Here is a 20432-nt window from a genome sequence, read left to right as displayed (position 1 = left end):
TATGGCTGTATTATAACTATATTGTTGACATCAAGAGTCTTCAGTAGTCAGTTTTTGTGTTTGTTAAAACCCAACATTTATAACACACTTTGGACAAATGCTCCAGAAGACATTTCATCTCAATTTCACATTTTCATACTCACATACCAAATTTTCTCTTAACAGAAAACACCTGTAGACTCTTTGGAATCATGCTAAAGATGGCTTGCAGCCTATATTGTAGTTCTTATTTTGACTTCATGCATTATTCATCTTTCTAAGCCTTCTTGTTCATGCTAGGTAATGCAAAATGCCTTTCTCCTAAAGGTATGATAATTGTCATAAAAATTATAGACTTAATTAGCCTCATGGCCACTCCAGGAAACCAGTAATAAATAACCCACGTTTAAGAGATGACACAAGGAAGTTAACTAATGGCTGCCAGGAGGGACTTTAAATAAACCCAGTATTCTTGACGTTTACTTGTGATTGCCCTACAGATTTTGATAGAGAATAAGAAGAGTATATTTTCCAAAGTGATTTCTCCTTTAAAAAATGTTAAACATTAACATACTTCAGTAGATGAACTTGTATAAGATTTTGATCTGGAGTTTGGTTTCCTGGGGACCATATCATTTGAAACATTTTCTTCTCTCTCAGAATATATCTGACTCTCTCCAGGAGCTGATAATCCTTTAAAAACCATACATGCTTATGGGCTTCCACTTGAGATTTCATCAAAATAACATGGATTTTTAAAGACATAGCTCCTAGAAGCTGGTTTTATTCTTCAGTCATCATTCTCCTCTTCCATCCAACCATCTGTCATCAGATAGGAAGTGGGGTCAGAAAGATTTACCTAATAGCCTTTAAAAGACCCTGAGCATTTTTATTCTGGGGATAGCACACTTTTGTTCACAGTTACCCTTTGCAGGATGGTCAAAATGTGTGAGAAAGCATATGGCTCAGGAATTTGATCATTTTCTCCCTACATAAGCACAACTCTTTAGTGTTGACTGTATGGTCATTTCTTATGTTTTAAATGACCTTAGTTGAACACTTTTATAGTTAAAGTGTAATTCTGATTAAAACAAAATTTAAAGAAATGTAGCCATTAGGAATTCATCAGTGGCTTTACTTTCAGCTTTATCAGTTAGCCAGTCAGTTCAGTCATTCAGTCATGTCTGACTTTTTGCAACCCCATGGACTGCAGCATGCCAGGCTTCACTGTCCATCACCAACTCCTGGAGCTTGCTCAAACTGATGTCCATCAACTTGGTGATGCCATCCAGCCATCTCATCCTCTGTCATCTCCTTCTCCTGCCTTCAATCTTTCCCAGCATCAGGGTCTTTTCCAATGAGTCAGTTCTTCGCATCAGGTGACCAAAGTATTGGAGTTTCACCTTCAGCATCAGTCCTTCCAATGAATACTCAGGACTGATTTCCTTTAGGATTGACTGGTATGATCTCCTTGCTGTCCAAGGGACTCTCAAGAGTCTTCATCTTTATCAGTTGCTACTATTTCTTTATTAGCTTGTTAGTTTATTATGAATACTTTGAGAGGCCTGTAAGTATATATTATACTTAATATTATAGAAGCTCATGAACTATTTTAATTTAAATAATGAGCCCTCTCAGCCTCTCAACTACCACAGACTTTACCTGTATTTTCCTTCTAATCTAGGAATCTGGACCATCTTTTCTTTTCTCATGTAGTTTCATTTTATTAAAAAATTTTAATAGAGCACCAGAATCAACTTTGTCTTCTAAGCAGTAAGAAAGCCACCTCCTCTCCGCCCAACTAGTATACTAGGTATATAATTGGTATTACCCTTGCATGCTTCACCAGTTAAGTTGAAATTTACCTAAGCAGTGAAGATATCTCCACGATTACTCTGCCAGTTCATAACCCTTTGGCTTCAGACTGCTTTAATATACAATGAAAGCTTTCCAGTGTTGCTAACTTGGTAAGTTTTCAGATTCTGGTTCTAGATGTCTTTTCCTTGAACTATTCTGGTATATAACAAGTGAATATCCTTTCACATATAGACTGAGACTTGGTCTCTTTCCAATCACTTTGAGATCATTTAATGATAGTTATTGAGAAAAGTAAAGAACAAATCCCTGAAAAGGTGACTTACTGTAGAACACATTCAGCCTCAGTGTTAAAATGCTTTTTGCCCCACACTGATAAATCCTTGGGTTTTAAAGTGAAAGGGCACTGTTAGCAGTCACCTACTTTACTGCTGAAGAAAAATGAAGGAATTAGGGCTACTTAGCTTTACATTTTTTCACTAGTACTTTTCCTTTACTCATTCAACAAACTTTGATAGTGTCTCTACCATGTGTGTGTCCTGGAACTAGAAAGTATGAACACAGTCCCAGCACTAAAGTTCTCACAGTCCACTGGAAGAGGAAGCCTGACCAATAATTACCACAACAAGTAAAACCTTCTGTCATAATGGCACGCTCAAAGCACTCTGAGGCCACACCTTTGTAGATGAAGAGTTGACTCATTCTAGAGAATATGTATTTGCCAGGCAGGGTAGGAAGTGAGGGCATCCTGGGCAGAGCAAACAGAACTCAGGAAGGAGCACAGTCACTTTGGAAAATGCTCAGTGTGTTAGTGTGATGAGTCAGTAGGACTTCAGAGTGAGGAGTGGTGAGGACTGGCTGAGTTCCCACTGTGGGCAGTGTCAGTGGGAATGCTCACACTCAGCTGGGCCTTCAGTTAGGGCAAAAGGTAGGGTATTGAAATAGTTCCAAGTTGGTTGAATAAGAGCCATTGATCTGAGGCCCCTGCAACTGTCCTGTTGCACCCCTAGACCTCCCCACAGCTAGTGATTCAGCAGTTGAAGAGTCGACATGCAGCAGGAGGCCTTAGGGAACCCCCTCTGGCTGTAAGGGCAGTAAGGCAGTGCTGGTATCAATTTTTTGAGCGTATCTCCTCTTGCTTGCCATGGTAAAGAACGTAAACTTTATCCTACCGGGTAGAACTTGAAAACCACATGCCTCCAGGGGTCAGACAGACTACACAGAAAGGAGTGAAGCTAGTGGGTATAAACAGAGAGAGGTGACAACGGCAGTGAGCTGGAGGCATTCAAATTAATTTTTAAAAAATTCTGTGTTAGCAAACAGGAATTAACCTTTGCCATTGCTCAAATTTTGAAGAAGAAGAAATAGGGAGCCATACTGATCTTTATTTTATTTTTTTTGTGGTTTGTTTTTAAACTAGGAGAATGATGCAAGATTTGTTTTTAAAAATGTTGCCATGAGGGTTTGATGGACTGAGATTTCAGGAAACATGAAGACATGAGACCAAAAGCATGGGCTGTTACTAGATCCAAAACTGGATAAGAAAATTCTGGTATAAATTCAAAGATTTTGGGTTGTATAGGAAAATAAAGCTTTCTTTGTATAACAGAAAAATAAAAGGATTATTGGATTACCAAGGAAGATATGTCATTTCTATCTTAAAAAGTTTCATGTAAGGCACAGTGGTAGAAGCTAAGCCTAGTGCTTTTTAAGGAAACTTTCAAGGCTTGTGATGCCCAAAGCATATTAAATTAAGCAAAAATATTTATGGAAGAAAAGCAAACAAACATACAAAAAAAAAAAACAAAACACAAAAATTGTGGATGGTGAAATGGGGTGGAACAAATGCTGGAAGAACTCTTCAGTGTTACAAGCAAGGAATTTGTATGGTAACATTAAGATGTTTTCAACAGTTCTGAGAAGGCTTTATTAATTAGTTTAACACATTTGAGTACACACTATATGCTAGACACTGTTCTTTGCACAATTTTAAATAGGATTTGTTAATTCATTTATTGAGAATTTATCATGTGCTCAGCATACTTGAAGGCACTGGGATAAACCAGAGAACAAAATGGACAGTCCCTGCCTTCCATGGAATTTCCATTCTAAGGGAGAAGACAGGCAGTATACCTGACGCGATATCAAGTATGGTGAGCAAACCTAGAGGATAGATTGAAGCTGGGGAAGACTAGAAACTGAAAGCGACTAGGTACATAATATCTGAGGATATTAGAGTGTGGGGAAAGGTGATAACTATATAAAATATAATGGAAGTGAGTCTTTATAGACCCCAAATTAGCAGAACTTGGGATGGAAGGAATGGAAAGGGGGAGATTTGAAGAGAAATTCACAACCAAAGATCCCCTGGAGAAGGGAATGGCTACCCACTTCAGTATTCTTGCCTGGGGAATCCTATGGACAGAGGAGCCTGGCGGGCTACAGTCCGTGGGGTTGCAGAGTCAGACATCACTGAGCGATGAACACTTCACTTCTAAATGTAAGTCTAGAGAGTTGGACACTTGTAGCAAAAGTGGTGTGCTGTGTTTTGATGAGCTGAAGTTGAGGTTTGGGTGAGGGGTCCAAGTGTAGCTCTTTCCTTAGAACAGCATTTGTCACACATTGTGGGGTGCATGTCAGACTCACTTGAAGCGCCTGACAAAAATCCAAAGGTCCAGGTCCTTCAATGAACCTGGGCCTCTGTTTTCTTTATTAGCTCACCAGCTGATTCTGACACAGCAGAGCTTGAGAACCACTGGCTTAGACAACCACATGTGCGTCTGGTAAAAAGGGATTTAGTTAGGCCTGGAGATGTATATTTTGGAGTTTTAAAAATGAGTGTTAATTGAAACTTATGGATAGGTCAGCTCTCCCAGCTGATGAGTGTGAAGTGGAGGAGGGGAGAAACTGTAGAACAATGAGTGATTGCATATATGTAGTTGGTGGGTAGACAAGGAAGAGCCTGAAAGACAGGCACATGAATTATTCAGCCTCAAGAAAGTGCAGAGAGCTCAGTTTCCCTTTAACTGGAATGTGGGCTCCACAGGGACAGATACCTTATAACTGGCATTGTGCCCAGCCCTTCATAGTCACTTAATCAATATTTGTTTATTGAATGAATCAATGTATGGCTAGCACAAAGTCTAAAGAGAAATTTTTAGGTAGGCAGTCATGTCACATGTAGTAGCCTGAGGTCAAGAGGGCTGAAATTTAAAGGATGGTTGATAGATTTGGTCAGAAAGAAGCCATTACTATAAAAGAGAGGGGGCGATTAAGTACAAGCAGTGACTGCTTTGCTGTCATTTATAACTTTCATCGTGAGATACTGATGAGCCGTGTAAAGGCAATAAGTGTGTCCATACATAATGCACATCCATATGATTATGTATCACAGGTATATATGTACCTGTTTGTATGCATGTATGTCTGTGAAAGTATAGCTATTTAGCCCTAGAATCTTCATTGTACCTTGTTACTCTGTCAACGTCCTGTAGCTCCCTACTTCAGGCTGTGAATCTTGTGGGAAGAAGTATCTCCCAGGAATCTCACAGGTTGTGGAGGGCTATCTTTGGGCATTTGGAACACAGACAAGGGTAACAGAATGCTAAGGGCCTGTTTCCAGTAAGCTGCGTAATCCACTTGCCACCCTCAATCTTTCAGAGGTTGATTGTTCCCCAAGAATATGTGTAATTTTTGAAAATTGCATAAAAATATATAACCCTGCTCTAAGATTTGTTAAAAGCTTTTTAATTCTTGGTATACTTTTCCTTTGAAAGGATAACTCTTTGTATCACAAAGTGGAGATGCTTATTAGCCTGCTCTCTGGGATCTGCAGACGAAGTATCCAACCTTTCTTCTATTTTGAGATGTCACATTCAACTGCCTCTTAATGAAGATTCATTTATCCTTTTCACACTGTTAAACATGGCCTATGAGGACAGACTTCTTTCAGTCCACATGAATAGAGTCCATTACTGCTAATGGAAGTTTTGTACATGTCTGCAAAGGTGAACAGGCTTTGAAATAATCTACATTCAGACTTTCACAGTCAGTTTTATTTAGCTGCCTTAAGGATTCCAATGATGACCCCTTTTAGTCCCCAAATGCTGTTTGACATAGACTGTAGGAATCTGGTGGTGGCCTGAGGTTGTAACTTTAACAGGTGTAAGTATTTCTTTCCTCTGTTTCAGCTGAGAAGTTTTGAGAGAGAAATATTCACAGCCATTAAGAGACGTCCAGTTTAATTTCTCATCATGCATGTTCTATAGTTCACATTAAGTCCAGAGTATTGAAGGAATGGAGCAAGTGGACTTGTAGACATCAGATAGCTAGCCGTGCTGTTGGCTATGGCATCCCAGGATGCTCCGAACTTCTTCCAGCCTCTCTCGTCCTGGATATCTAGGGTTTATGAAGCTCTCCAGCAAGCAGGGGATACATTATCTGCTTTGCTGGCTAACTTCAGCAAACAAGACTCTAAATTGAGTGATATGCTAGACCAGGACTTAAATGATATTCAGATTCCAGAAACTGGCTTTGAAGATGAAGAACAAGGTACTGATCAGCGCCAAGAGAACACAGATTCCTTGTTTCTTGAAGTGGATCATTTCTCCTATTGTAATAGTGATTTTCAGGACTCTGGCCAAAGTTCAAGCCCCAGACTTAGCCAACATGTAAAGAACTCCTGTTCCATAATGACCCTGTGGCCCAGTCAGACCCTTGATGACCAGAAGCCACCACATGTGCTTTCTTCTATTGTTGAGGAAGAACATCACCTTGAAAAGCAAAGGAGTAGCCTTCAACATGGCTTTGACAGCCACCTCTGTGGTATTTTAGAAAATGTTAATGGGAAAAAGCAAGGTAAGCTAGCCAGTAATCATTTTCTCTGGGTTTGTCCAAGGGAAATTTGTACTCATTTTATTTTTATTTGTTTCAGTTATCATTTGAATTTTATTTTTCTCTCATATCTTTTCACACACTGGCTTCTTAATGAGTAATATAATCCTTAAGAATATTTTCAACGTATGAAACTTTGGGAGATCCATATTGGTGGGCTCCATATTCCAAAATAATAGTTCTGAGCAAGTGAAATGGTGAAAAACGAGTCTGTGGGTTCTGTTTGAGAAGCCCCTTGTACATATGTCATGCTGTTTAAAATATCTTAAAATGTTCTCTCTCTTTTTTTTAAACTAGGTTAGGAATCTCTAGATGTTACTATATTATTCAGTGTGAAATCCTGTGCAAAAAGCCATACTCGTTGCAGAAATTTTAGTTGATAACACTCCAAGAACACTTCTCACAGTGTTGTACTGAGACGTGATGTGAGATGACAGTAGATAGGAAATCTTTGGAATAAGAATAGCTCACTTTTTTTCTAGCCTTGAATGGAAAGGACACATTTAAAACAAACTGCCTATAGAGCATCATCCTGTCAGAACTGAGCATATAATAGGCCTTCAATAAATGTATAAGGAATATGGTGAAAATGTAATTAACTCTATAAAAGTAGCTGTAGTATGTTCTGGCATACATTTCTCACATTTCTGTTATACTAAGCCTGAAATAAGGACATTCCATATTATTGACAGACAGAAGGTACATGATAGACAGAGAAAGGTATTGGGTGTCTTTATAGGATGTGGGTTTGTACACAAGCTCATGCAGATGGTTGGATCTCTTATGTTATATAAAAGTGAAATCATTAATTCTCTTCTTGTTGGCAGGAATAGATTTTTATAGAATACTTTCATAGTTTCTTCGTCCATTTTCAGTGATTCCTTGTAGCTTTATTTTTTAGAGAAATGTCTTATCCAGATACATGACGTCTTGGTAAATGAAGAAATATAATTTCATATTCTTTTTATAATGCTTTTTTAATCCTCTTATTCAAATTAAAGTAATATTATATGCTAGAATCAATTGGTGAAAACAATTTAGACTAATATGCTTTCTGTATCTGATAAACTATAAATAGATGCAATTTAAAGTCTTTAAAAATTATCTATAGAGATAATCCTAGAAATGTCTGGTCTACTAATAGGATTTCTTAGACTTGACTTGAAATTTCTATTCCTATTTTAGAAAATTCTTGCTTAAGTTGAACTGTATTTAAAATAATTAACATGAACTTGGCTCAATAAGTGTTTAACATTGGCTTCTGTTAATTTTTATAATAATCTAATGGCAGTTAAACAATTGTGGTTAATTTGTTCATTCAGGAAATGTTTGTAGCCTTATGGAAGCCGGGAGCCAAGTAACAGATTCATTTCTGTATCTTCAATATCAAACACAATGTTGAATGTATAATAGGACATCAAATAATAATTACCAATGGAACAACAAGGAAAGCTAACAACTCTAAATACTATTATTAATCTCACTTTACAGTTGAGAAAATTGTTGCTTAGAATTCAAGAATATACCTAAGATTGACATTTAGGAAGAGGCAGAGCTTAGGGGGTTTCCCTGGTGGCTCAGACAGTAAAGAACCTGCTTGCAATGCAGGAGACCTGGGTTCGATCCCTGGGTCAGAGAAGGAAATGGCAACTCACTCCAGTGTTCTTACCTGGAGAATTCATGGACAGAGGAGCCTGATGGACTACAGTCCATAGGGTTGCAAAGAGTCGAACACAACTGAGTGATTAACACACACACAGAGCTTAGGTAGTCTAATGTTAGAGCTTATACATGTAACTTTCCTTGCCCCTAATCTTTTAAAAGTTATAATTTACATATGGTAAAATTTCTTCTTAGTGTACAGTTCTGTGAGTTTTGACAAACACGTGGTATCCTCACCACCACACAGGTTATAAGACAGTTCCATCACCGCAAAAAATTCCCCCATTTGGAGTCAATCCTTTTTTCTACTTCCAGTTCCTGGAAATTGCTGATATATTTTCTCTGTCTATTGTTTACCTTTTCTAGGATGTCATATAAATGGAATCATGCAGTTTGTAGCCTTTTGAGTCTGATTCATCCCATAAGGTACTTACTGTAGCGCACTGGAGATCTATTCATGTTGTCCTGTGTTCCAGTAGTTTGGTTTTTTATTGCTGAATAGTATTCCATTGCATGATGGGGCCAGTTTGTTGATCCATTCATCCCTTGAGGGATATTTGTGTTGTTTCTAGCGTTAAGCAATAGAAGTAAAGGTGCTGTAAATAATTGCAGAACAGGTTTTTTGTTTTCAACTAGGCGAATGCCTATGAGTGGTATTTCTGGGTCATATGGAAACTATATGTTTAACTTTATAAAAAAATATTCCACTGTTTTCCATTCCATTTCATAATTTTATATTCTCAAAAGTTCTGTATGAGATTTCCAGTCACTCAAATTCTTATGGTTGTGATATTATTATTATTAGCCATTCTCATACATGTGTAGTGATAACTCATGTTGGGAGATAAGTTTCCATTGGTGTCTTGCATATGCTATGAGCAGGGCAAGAGCCACAAACAGCCTTTTGTTTTGGATTTCAAGGGTGTTTGTATGACAGCCTTGGACGTTAGTGTCTCCCTCCAGAGCACAGAGGATATTTGTTTGCTATCCAGTCTAGAAAAGTAATGTCTCTCTTCAGGGCAAATCTTAGGCAAATTCGCTTGCAAATGATAGAGGTTTTCCAAACTTGGTGTTCCCTGGCTGTGACATAAACCCAACGCATGCATGGAATCTCTCTGGGCCTGCCTCTGTGCTGCCCCTTTGATACTTGGAGGTACTGTGAGTAATAAATTGTCCGTTGTCTCTGACCCAGAAGTCTTGCATCTTTGCCAACCTCTATAAAACAGTAGCAGACAAACTTGTTATTGTGCAAATAGGGTCAAATCATAGATCCTTCATAGGTTTTAACATCCCGTTTGGCTTTCATTTGCATTTCCTTGACAACTAATGACACTGAGGATGTTTTCATGAGGTTGTATTCTGTAAGACATCTTTGTAGGGCTGTAAAATTTTTTGCCTACTTTCATTGAATTGTTTTCTTATTCTTGAGATTTGAAAGTTATGTTGATATTTTGAATATGAGTTACCTTTTAGGTATGTACTTTAAAAATATTTTCTCCTAGTTTTGTGGCTTGAGTTTTTATTTTCTTCACAATATCCCTCAAAGAACAGATTCTTTTTTTTTTTTTTAATAATTTTACTTTATAATACTGTATTTGTTTTGCCATACATTGACATGAATCCACCACGGGTGTACATGAGTTCCCAATCCTGAACCCCCCTCCCACCTCCCTCCCCATATCATCTCTCTGGGTCATCCCAGTGCGCCAGCCCCAAGCATCCTGTATCCTGTATTGAACCTAGACTGGCGATTCGTTTCTTACATGATAGTATACATGTTTCAATGCCATTCTCCCAAATCATCCCACCCTCTCCTTCTCCCACAGAGTTCAAAAGTCTGTTCTATATATCTGTGTCTCTTTGCTGTCTGACATACAGGGTTATCATAAACATCTTTCTAAATTCCATAGAACAGATTCTTAATTAAATGAAATCCACCTTATCAAGTATTGCTTTTATGAATTGTGCTTTTGGTATCATATCTAAACCTGTCTGCTGTGTTTTATTCTAGAAATTTTAAAGTTATGAATTTTGTGTTTAGTTGTTGTTGTTGTTGTTCAGCTGCTCAGTCACGTCCGACTCGTTGTGGCCTCATACACTGCAGCACACCAGGCTTCCTTGTCCTTCACTATCTCCCCGAGTTTGCTCAAACTTTGCAGTTAGAGCTATGCTCCATTTTGAGTTAATTTTTTACATGATGTAAGGTATGAATGAAGACCTCTCCCCATATGGGTATCTGATCATTCCTACACCATTTGTTAAAACGACTATTCTTTCTCCATGGCTAGTTTTGATAACATTGTCAGAAATCTATTATCTATATATGTGTGGGTCTATTTCTGGACTCCATTTCCCCCCTTAATCTGTGTTTGTATTCCTTCTCTAATAACACACTGTCTTGATTGCTATAGCATTATGGTCTAGAAATCAGGTGAATATTTGACTTATATTTTCAAAAACTGCTTTGACTAATCTAGTTTGTTTCCATATAGTTTTAAATTAGGCTTATTGATTATTACAAAAAACTTTGTTGAGAATTTCATTAGAATTGTGTTGAATCCATAAATCAGTTTGGAGACAATAATATGCTAATAATACCGTATTTTAAAATTTACTAATGTGGTATACCACATCATTTATTTAGTTCTTAATTTTTTCCATCTGTTTTGTAGTTACCAGAATACAGGTTATATATATATTTTGTTAGATTTATACCTAAGTATTTCCCTTTTCTTAGATATAATTGGAAAGAGTATATCTATAACTTTCATTTTCCAATTGCTACTTGCTAATATATAAAAATGTCATTGATTTTTGCATATAATCTTGAATTTTGCAACCTCCTTGAACTCAATGATGAGTTCTGATAACTTTTTAAAATAGCTATTTTGGACTTTTCCTTGTAGATAATATCAGAGAAATAACAGTTTATTCCTTTTCAAGATCATGTCTATTATTTCTTTTTCTTGACTAATTAATGGTGAAAGTGGGTATCTTTGTCTTGATCCTGGGCTTGGTGGATAAGCTTTGTCTTTTACTGTTATTTAGTATTAGTTAGGTGTAACTTTCTGTAGATGCTCTTTATTATATTGAAGAAATTTGTTTCTATTCCAATTTGTTAAGAATTTTTAATCAAAATGGATATTTAATTCTGTCAAATGCAATTTTGCATCTATTGAATTGATCATCAGTTCAGTCCAGTTCAGTCAGTCAGTTATGTCCGGCTCTCTGCGACCCCATGAATCACAGCACTCCAGGCCTCCCTGTCCATCACCAACTCCCGGAGTTCACTCAGACTCACGTCCATCAAGTCAGTGATGCCGTCCAGCCATCTCATCCTCTGTCGTTCCCTTCTCCTCCTGCCCCCAATCCCTCCCAGCATCAGAGTCTTTTCCAATGAGTCAACTCTTCACATGAGGTGGCCAAAGTCCTGGAGTTTCAGCTTTAGCATCATTCCTTCCAAAGAAATCCCAGGGTCGATCTCCTTCAGAATGGACTGGTTGGATCTCCTTGCAGTCCAAGGGACTCTCAAGAGTCTTCTCCAACACCACAGTTCTAAAGCATCAGTTCTTCGGTGCTCAGCCTTCTTCACAGTCTAACTCTCACATCCATACGGGACCACAGGAAAAACCATAGCCTTGACTAGACGGACCTTTGTTGGCAAAGTAATGTCTCTGCTTTTCAATATGCTATCTAGGTTGGTCATAACTTTCCTTCCAAGAAGTAAGCGTCTTTTAATTTCATCATATGAGTGTTTAATATTTGAATATTGAACCCATCTTGCATACATGGATAAAATCTACTCGGTCATGATATTACTATTCTTTTCATATATTGCTGGATTTTATTTGCTAATGAGGAATTTTTTCATCAATTTACATAAGGGATTTTAATATATAGTTTTCTCATAGTTTCTTTGGTTTTGGTGTCTGGGTAATGCTGGCCTCATAAAATGAGTTAGTGAAATGTTTCTCCTTTTCTCATAGTCTGGACAAATTTGTGTTAAATCAGTATTTTTTTCTTAAATGTTTGCTAGAATTTTCTATAGAGATCAGCTGAATTTGGGATTTTTGTTAGACGATTTTGAAATACAAATCCCATTTCTTTAGGGCATATAGAATTATTCAAAATGTCTGTCTTTTTCTTGAGTGACTTTTGGCAATTTGGCTTCTCAAGAATTTTTTTTTTTTTCATTTCATTTAGGTTAAATTTGTGGGCATAGTTTTTTCATCTTTTTAGTGTTTGTAGTATTTATGTTAGTTCTCCATTGTTTCCTGATATTGGTAATTTTTATCTTCATTTTTTTGCAATGGCCTGTCTGAGTAGAGGACTTTGTATATGTCTATATATTTTTCAAAGAACTAGTTTTGGGTTTCATTAATTTTTCCCTATTGTTTTTCTGTTCTTAGTTGTATTGATTTGTTTCTATTATTTCGTATTCCTTCCTTCTGCTTGCTTTGAGTATTAGTTGTCTTTTTTTCTAATATAATCATTTAATGGATACATTTTTCTAGGCACTACAAATGGCAATCCATTCCAGTACTATTGCTCGGAAAAATCCCATGGACAGAGGAGCCTGGTAGGCTACAGTCCATGGGTTCGCAAAGAGTCAGACATGACTGAGTGACTTCACTTTAAAAATATTATATATATTTATTTTCATTGTATTAAAATATTTCTTAATTTACCTTTGATTTCCGTCTTGATGCATTGTTTGCTTAAAAGTGTATAGTTTAGTTTACAAATGTTGGGAATATTCTAGATAACTTTCTGTTACCAGTTTCTGGTTTAATTCAGTTGTGGCCTGAGCATTTTTAGTTTTAAGATATTAAAGTTTGTGTTTTGTCATCTTGACCTGTTCTAACTTGTTGAATGTTTCGTGTGTACTTGAAAAGACTATGCATTTTGCTGTTGTTGGGTACAGTGTTCTATAAATTACTTCAAACTGTTTGATGCTATTTCAGATTTTCTATATACTTATTTTTATACTGATTTTGTCTACTTATTTTCTTCTGTTGGTTACTGAGACAGTAGTATTAAAGCCTTCAACTCTACTTGTGGAATTGGCTCTGTTTCACTTTTCTGTTCTTCAATTTTTGCTTCATGTAGTTTGGAGCTCTGTTGTTAAATATGTACACACTTTAGAAATATATGTCTCCTTGGTGAATTGACCTATTGGTCATTATATATTACACCTTTTTGTATCCCTGACAATATTTCTTGACCTAAAGTCTACTTTGATGTTAATGTAGCTATTCCAGCTTTCTTTTGATTAGTGTTGGCATGACATGTTTTTTTTATTCTTTAACTTTAAACCTATCATTATCTTTATAGTGGGATTCTTGTATGTGGCATATAATTGGGTCCTGCTTTTTTATCCAATTTGACAATCTTTTAGTTTTATTTGGTGTGTTTAGACTATTTGCATTTATTGTAATTATCGATAATGAACTAAGGTCTGTCATTTTGTTAGATTGTTTCCTTTTTGTTTCATCTATTGTTTGTTTCTTCTGTCTTGTTTTCTTCTGCATTCTTTTGGATTGAATATTTTTGTTATTCTATTTTAACTCCACTATGGGCTCATTATTTTTATCTCTTAAAAGAAAGTTTAATGATCATCATAAGATTTTACAACATATAGTTTTAGTTAATTGCAGCCTATCCTGAAATAATACTGTACTACTTCAGTGATAGTTAGGTGATATTACAACAGCAAGCTCCAAATTCTTTCTTCTCATCCTTCACTTTTTGCTACTACCTATTTTACTTTTACATATTCAGTAATATTCAATATGCTGATACAGTTTTGTTTTAGTTGGCTATCTCCTAGAATAATTAAAATAAGAATTTTATATTTACCTCATTTATGTTTTTTGAAGAACTCTTTAACTTTTCTTGTGCATATATGTAGCTAATAAATTATCTGAGTTGTTTGTCTGAAAAATATTTAGTTTCGAAATACATTTTAGATAGGTAAAGAATTCTGAGTTGACAGTTATTTTTCTTTCAGCACTTTAATGTTGCCATTTCACTGTCTTGTAGTTTGCATAGCTTTCATATGAGAAATATGCTATAATTATTACTTTTGTTTCTCTGCACATAATATAATGTGTCTTCCCCCCCGCCCCCCAACTGGGTGCCTTAGAGATTTTATCTTTGGTTTTCAGAAGCATATATCTGGGCGTGTGTGTATGCATTTCTATGAATACTGTATATGTGTATGTTTTCCTGGCATTCATTTTTACTGGTGTTCTCTGTCCTTTTTGTGTCCGTGGTTCAGTGAGTTTCATTAGTTTTGGAAAATTCTTGACCATCACCTCCTCAAACATTTTTTCTCATCCATTCTTTCTTGCTCTTATTGGTATTCCAGTTATATAATTATCAGCCTAGTTGATATCATCCTATAGCTTTTGAATGTTCTTTTTCTTTCCTTCATTCTTTTTTTCCTTTGTATTTCAGTTTGGGTAGTAGTATTTAATGTCATAGTCTTCAAGTTGACTACTATTTTCTTTGGCTGTATGAAGTCTGGTGATGAGCCAATCAAAAATATGTTTCAATGTCTGTTGCCTTGTTTTTCATTTCTAACATTTTGATTTGATTAAAAATTATTTCAGTATCTTTGATGAAATTCCTCAACAATTCATGCATATTTCTCCCTTTTTCGACTACTGATATGTTTTTAGCATATTAGTCATAGTACTTTTAAATTCTTTGTGATACCTCTAACCTGTGAGTTGTATCTCAGTTTCATTTTCTTGATTGCTTTGTGTCTAGACAGTGTAATTTTTCCCTTCTGCTTTATTGCTTTTCTTATATTTTTGACTGAGAATTGAACATCATATGTAGGGGAAGTAAATGGTGTTTCTGCCTAGAAGTAGATTAGCCTTTTCTAATGCTGGGCCTTTAGTGTGAAGATGTTGAGTGATTTAGTCAGAATTCGAGCTGGGCTTGGATTTTGCTGTTTTTATTGTTAATCTCCTTGTAGTATAGCCTTCAAAATGAAGTGAAAGTCACTCAGTCGTATCCAGCTCTTTGTGACCCCATGGACTATACAGTCCATGGAATTCTCTAGTCCAGAATATTGGAATGGGTAGCCTTTTCCTTCTCCAGGGGATCTTCCCAACCAGGGATCAAACCCAGGTCTTCTGCATTGCAGGCAGATTCTTTACCAGCTGAGCCACAAGGGAAGCACAACGTTCAAAACCCTCTACTATTACATTGTATTTAGGGCTCAGACATGTTTGCTACAGAGTTGGTCATTATCTGCTCCATCTTTAGCACCGAGTCTCTTCTTATTGCTTGCAGCTCAGAGAGGGTTTCTCTTTGTGGGATGCTGGCCCTTTCCCAGAAGGAGCCTGACGCTATTCAGTACTTGGCGTTTGCTCGTTTGGTGTGGTTATGTTGGAAGTGTCTGTCCCCTGCTGTTCTGGAGCAGCCTCTGTCTTAGGCAGGTGATATGTTCCTGTGTCTTGGGTTCGGGCCTTCTCAGTTATCCTGCCCCTCCCTCAGAGTTAGGGGATTTTCACATGTCTGACCCCAGGACTTCTTTCTACCTCTTCCCCAGAGGTGGTAATTTTTATTCTGTTCTATTCATCACCTTCATGTGTCTCTACCTAAGGTCTGAGGGTGATGGGATTTGCTGCCATTTCCCAAGTGGCCTGTGGCTTTTATTCTACAATGGAAAGATGAGAGAGGAATCCTGGTGAGGCGTCTGATTTTTTCTATAGCAGCTGCTCTTCCCCTCCTCCAGAACCATACCATGCGGGAAGCTTTCTCCACCCCTGCCCTGCCTGCCCTGCTCTGCTCATGCTTGTGAGTACCAGGTGACTTCTGTGGAGCCAAGCCTCTCAGTGGGTTTCAATTTCCCTGGGGTTTGTGGCTCCTGTGGGCTCTCTACTCTTGTGCCAGTACACACTTGATCTTTAGAAATTCTTTGAAAATATTATCTTAATTTTTCTTGCCAGCTAGTATGAATCCAGCATTTACCCCTGGCAAGCAAATGCTTTTGCTCTTTCTCCCACTGAAAGAAGTTTGCTTTTTGTAACTTTTGGATTAGTTGGTTGCCTTATGACCTCAGCTCTCTAATAAGTTTTAAAATGTGTACTTTTACGTATTATGTAGATTTCATTTTTATTTAAAGAGTGATAGCATCATTTCCATTTGTTTTATATTCTAAGTGGAAGCTAGAACACTTAATACTCTACTCTAAAATTAAGCTGGACATTCTCCTTAATTTGGGTAACATGTTTGGACTGGGAGATACACGTACAAATAAAATATTGATCTTCCTTTAAGGAGTTTCCTAATGTCTAAGAGACAGTTACATGTAAGAGGTCCCATTTTAAAAAACTGTGGAAAATTAGAACAATTAACAACATGGTAACTTTTGAGATGGTTTTGCTAGTAGTGATTAGAGGAGGTTCCACAGAGCCTATGATATAGGACTACAAACTCTAGGAATGAGTTATAATTTAACAAATGAATGGAGAGAGAAAAGCATTCCATTTGAAGGAATGACATGAACACAGATGTGTGGACAAGCATGACATTTTCAGGGATGGATCATAAGGCTAGGCTAGAAGCATAGGCTGCAATTGGGAAAGACTTTTATGTGTGTGTTAAGGGTTTAGCTTTTATCTTGTAAGTGGCTGGGACTCTCAAAGAGCTCTTAATGAAGAGTGATACCAACAGAACTCCATTTTAGAAGGATAACTGTGGCATCAGTTTCCAGACTACACTGGAGGAAAGGATATGTGTTAGAGAGCTATCATGTTGTTCAGTCGTTCACTTGTGTCCAACTCTTTGTGACCTCAGGGACTGCAGTATGCCAAGTTCCTCTGTCCTTCACCATCTCCCAGAGCTTGCTCAAATGCATGTCCATTGAGTCAGTGATGACATTTAACCATCTCATCCTCTGTTGTCCCCTTAACCTCCTGCCTTCAATCTTTCCCAGCATCAGGGTCTTTTCTAATGAGTCAGCTCTTCACATCAGGTGGCCAAAGTATTGGAGTTTCAGCTTCAGCATCAGTCCCTCCAGTGAATATTTAGTACTGATTTCCTTTAAGATGGACTGGTTTTTTCCCTCCAAGGGACTCTCAAGAGTCTTCTCCAACACCACAGTTGAAAGCATCAGTTGTTTGGAGATCAGCCTCCTTTATGGTCCAACTCTCACATCCATACATGACCACTGGAAAAACCATAGCTTTGAGTAGACAAATCTTTGTTGACAAAGTAATGTCTCTGCTTTTTAATACTCTGTCTAGGTTTATCATAGCTTTTCTTCCAAGGGGCAAGTGTCTTTTAATTTAATGGCTATAATCACCATCTGCAGTGATTTTAGAGACCAAGAAAAAAAGCCTGTCCTTGTTTCCCCATCTATTTGCCATAAAGTGATGGGACCAGATGCCATGATCTTACTTGGTTAAATGTTGAATTTTAAGCTAACTTTTTCACTCTCCTGTTTCACCTTCTTCAAGAGGCTCTTTAGTTCCTCTTTGCTTTCTGCCATAAGAGTGGTGTTATCTGCGCATCTGAGGTGATTGATATTTCTCCTGGAATCTTGATTCCAGCTTCTGCTTCATCCAGTCTGGCATTTTGCATGATGTACTCTGCATTTAAGTTAAATAAGCAAAGTGACAATATAGAGTCTTGATGTACTTCTTTTCCACTTTTGAACCAGTCTATTGTTCCATGTACGGTTCTAACTGTGGCTTCTTGACCTGCATACAGGTTTTGCAGGAGACAGGTAAGGTGGTCTGGTATTCCTCTCTCTTTAAGAATTTTCTACAGTTTGTTGTGATCCACACAGTCAAAGGCTTTAAGTAGTCAATGGAGCAGAAGTAGATGTTTTTATGGAATTCTTACTTTTTCTATGATCCAACAGATGTTGGCAATTTGATCTCTGGTTCCTCTGCCTTTTCTAAATCCATCTTGAACATCTGGAAGTTCTCGGTTCATGTACTTTTGAAGTCTCATGTGGAAAATTTTGAGCATTACTTTGCTAGCATGTGTTCAGTTCAGTCGCTCAGTCGTGTCCAACTCTTTGTGACCCCATGAACTGCAGCACGCCAGGCCTCCCTGTCTATCACCAATTCCTAGAATTTACCCAAACTCATGTCCATTGAGTTGGTGATGCCATCCAACCATCTCATCCTCTGTTTTCCCCTTCTCCTTCTGCCTTTAATCTTTCCCAGCACCAGAGTCTTTTCAAATGAGTCAGCCCTTTGCATCAGGTGGCCAGAGTATTGGAGTTTCAGCTTCAACATCAGTCCTTCCAATGAACACTCAGGACTGATCTCCCTTAGGATGGACTGATTGGATCTCATTGCAGTCCAAGGGACTGTCAAGAGTCTTCTCCAATACCACAGTTCAAAAGCATCAATTCTTTGGCACTCAGCTTTCTTTACAGTCCAACTCTCACATTCATCCATGACTACTGGAAAAACCATAGCCTTGACTAGACAGACCTTTGTTGACAAAGTAATGTCTCTGCTTTTTAATATGCTGTCTAGGTTGGTCATAACTTTCCTTCCAAGGAGTAAGCGTCTTTTAATTTCATGGCTGCAATCACCATCTGCAGTGATTTTGGAGCCCCCCAAAATAAAGTCAGCCACTGTTTCCCCATCTGTTTGCCATGAAGTGATGGAACCAGATGTCATGATCTTAGTTTTCTGAATGTTGAGCTTTAAGCCAACTTTTTCACTCTCCTCTTTAACTTTTATCAAGAGGCTCTTTAGTTCTTCCTCACTTTCTGCCATAAGGGTGGTGTCATCTGCATATCTGATATTGATATTTCTCCCAGCAATCTTGATTCCACCTTGTGCTTCTTCCAGCCCAGCATTTCTCATGATGTACTCTGCATATAAGTTAAATAAGCAGGGTGACAATATACAGCCTTGACGTACTCCTTTCCTATTTGGAATCAGTCTGTTGCTAGCATGTGAACTGAGTGCAACTGTGCAGTAGTTTGAGCATTCTTTGGCATTGTCTTTCTTTAGGATTGGAATGAAAACTGACTGTTTCCAGTTCTGTGGCCACTGCTGAGTTTTCCAAATTTGCTGGCATATTGAGTACAGCACTTTAACAGCATCATCTTTTAGGATTTGAAATAGCTCAGCTGGAATTCCATCACCTCCACTAGCTTTGTTCCTAGTGATGTTTCCTAAGGCCCATTTGACTTTGCACTTCAAGATATCTGGCTCTAGGTGAGTGATCACACCTTCGTGTTTATTTGGGTCATTAAGATCTTTTTTGTATGGTTCTTCTGTGTATTCTTGCCACCTCTTCTTAGTATCTTCTGCTTCTGTTAGGTCCATACTGTTTCTGTCCTTTATTGTGCCTATCTTTGCATGAAATGTTCCCTTAGTATCTCTAATTTTCTTGAAGAATTCTAGTCTTTTTCAGTTCTATTGTTTTCCTCAATTTCTTTTCATTGTCCTGTTAGAAAGTCTTTCTTATCTCTCCTTGCTATTCTTTGGAACTCCACTTTCAGATGGAGATATCTTTCCTTTTCTCCTTTGCCTTTTGCTTTTGTTCTTTTCTCAGCTATTTGTAAGTCCTCCTCAGACAACCATTTTGCCTTTTTTCATTTCTTTTTATTGTGGATGGTTTTGATCACCACCTCCTGTACAATGTTATGAACCTCCATCCATAGTTCTTTGGGCACTCTATCAGATCTAATCCCTTGAATCTATTTATCGTTTCCACTGTATAATCATAAGGGGTTTGATTTAGGTCATATCTGAATGGCCTAGTGGTTTTCTCTACTTTCTTCAATTTAAGTCTGAATCTGGCAATTAAGGAATTTATGATCTGAGCCACACTCAGCTCCCAGTCTTGTTTCTGCTGACTGTATAGAGCTTCTCCATCTTCAGCTTCAAATAATATAATCAATCTGATTTTGGTATTGACCATCTGGTGATGTCCCCGTTTAGAGTCATCTCTTGTGTTGTTGGAAGAGGGTGTTTGCTATAACCAGCATGTTCTCTTGGCAAAACTCTGTTAGTCTTTGCCTTGCTTCATTTTGTACTCCAAGGCCAAACTTGCGTGTTACTCCAGGAATCTCATGATTTCCTACTTTTGCA

General features: G+C 37.6%; 1 protein-coding gene across 1 annotated transcript in view; it reads left to right on the top strand.

The window, feature by feature from the left end:
- SYT16 (synaptotagmin 16) overlaps positions 1–20432 on the top strand; it is a 163034-nt gene that overhangs the window by 26982 nt on the left and 115620 nt on the right. Inside the window, exon 3 of the mRNA XM_040227593.1 lies at positions 6127–6651. Within this exon, the coding sequence (XP_040083527.1) occupies positions 6127–6651 (525 nt within the window). The remainder of the gene's footprint in view (positions 1–6126; positions 6652–20432) is intronic.

This window comes from Oryx dammah, unplaced genomic scaffold (assembly GCF_014754425.2).
Source record: "Oryx dammah isolate SB20612 unplaced genomic scaffold, SCBI_Odam_1.1 HiC_scaffold_26, whole genome shotgun sequence".
Lineage (NCBI taxonomy): Eukaryota > Metazoa > Chordata > Mammalia > Artiodactyla > Bovidae > Oryx > Oryx dammah.
The sequence above is the reverse complement of the archived record's forward strand: the minus strand, read 5'-3'. Positions and strand labels throughout refer to the sequence as shown.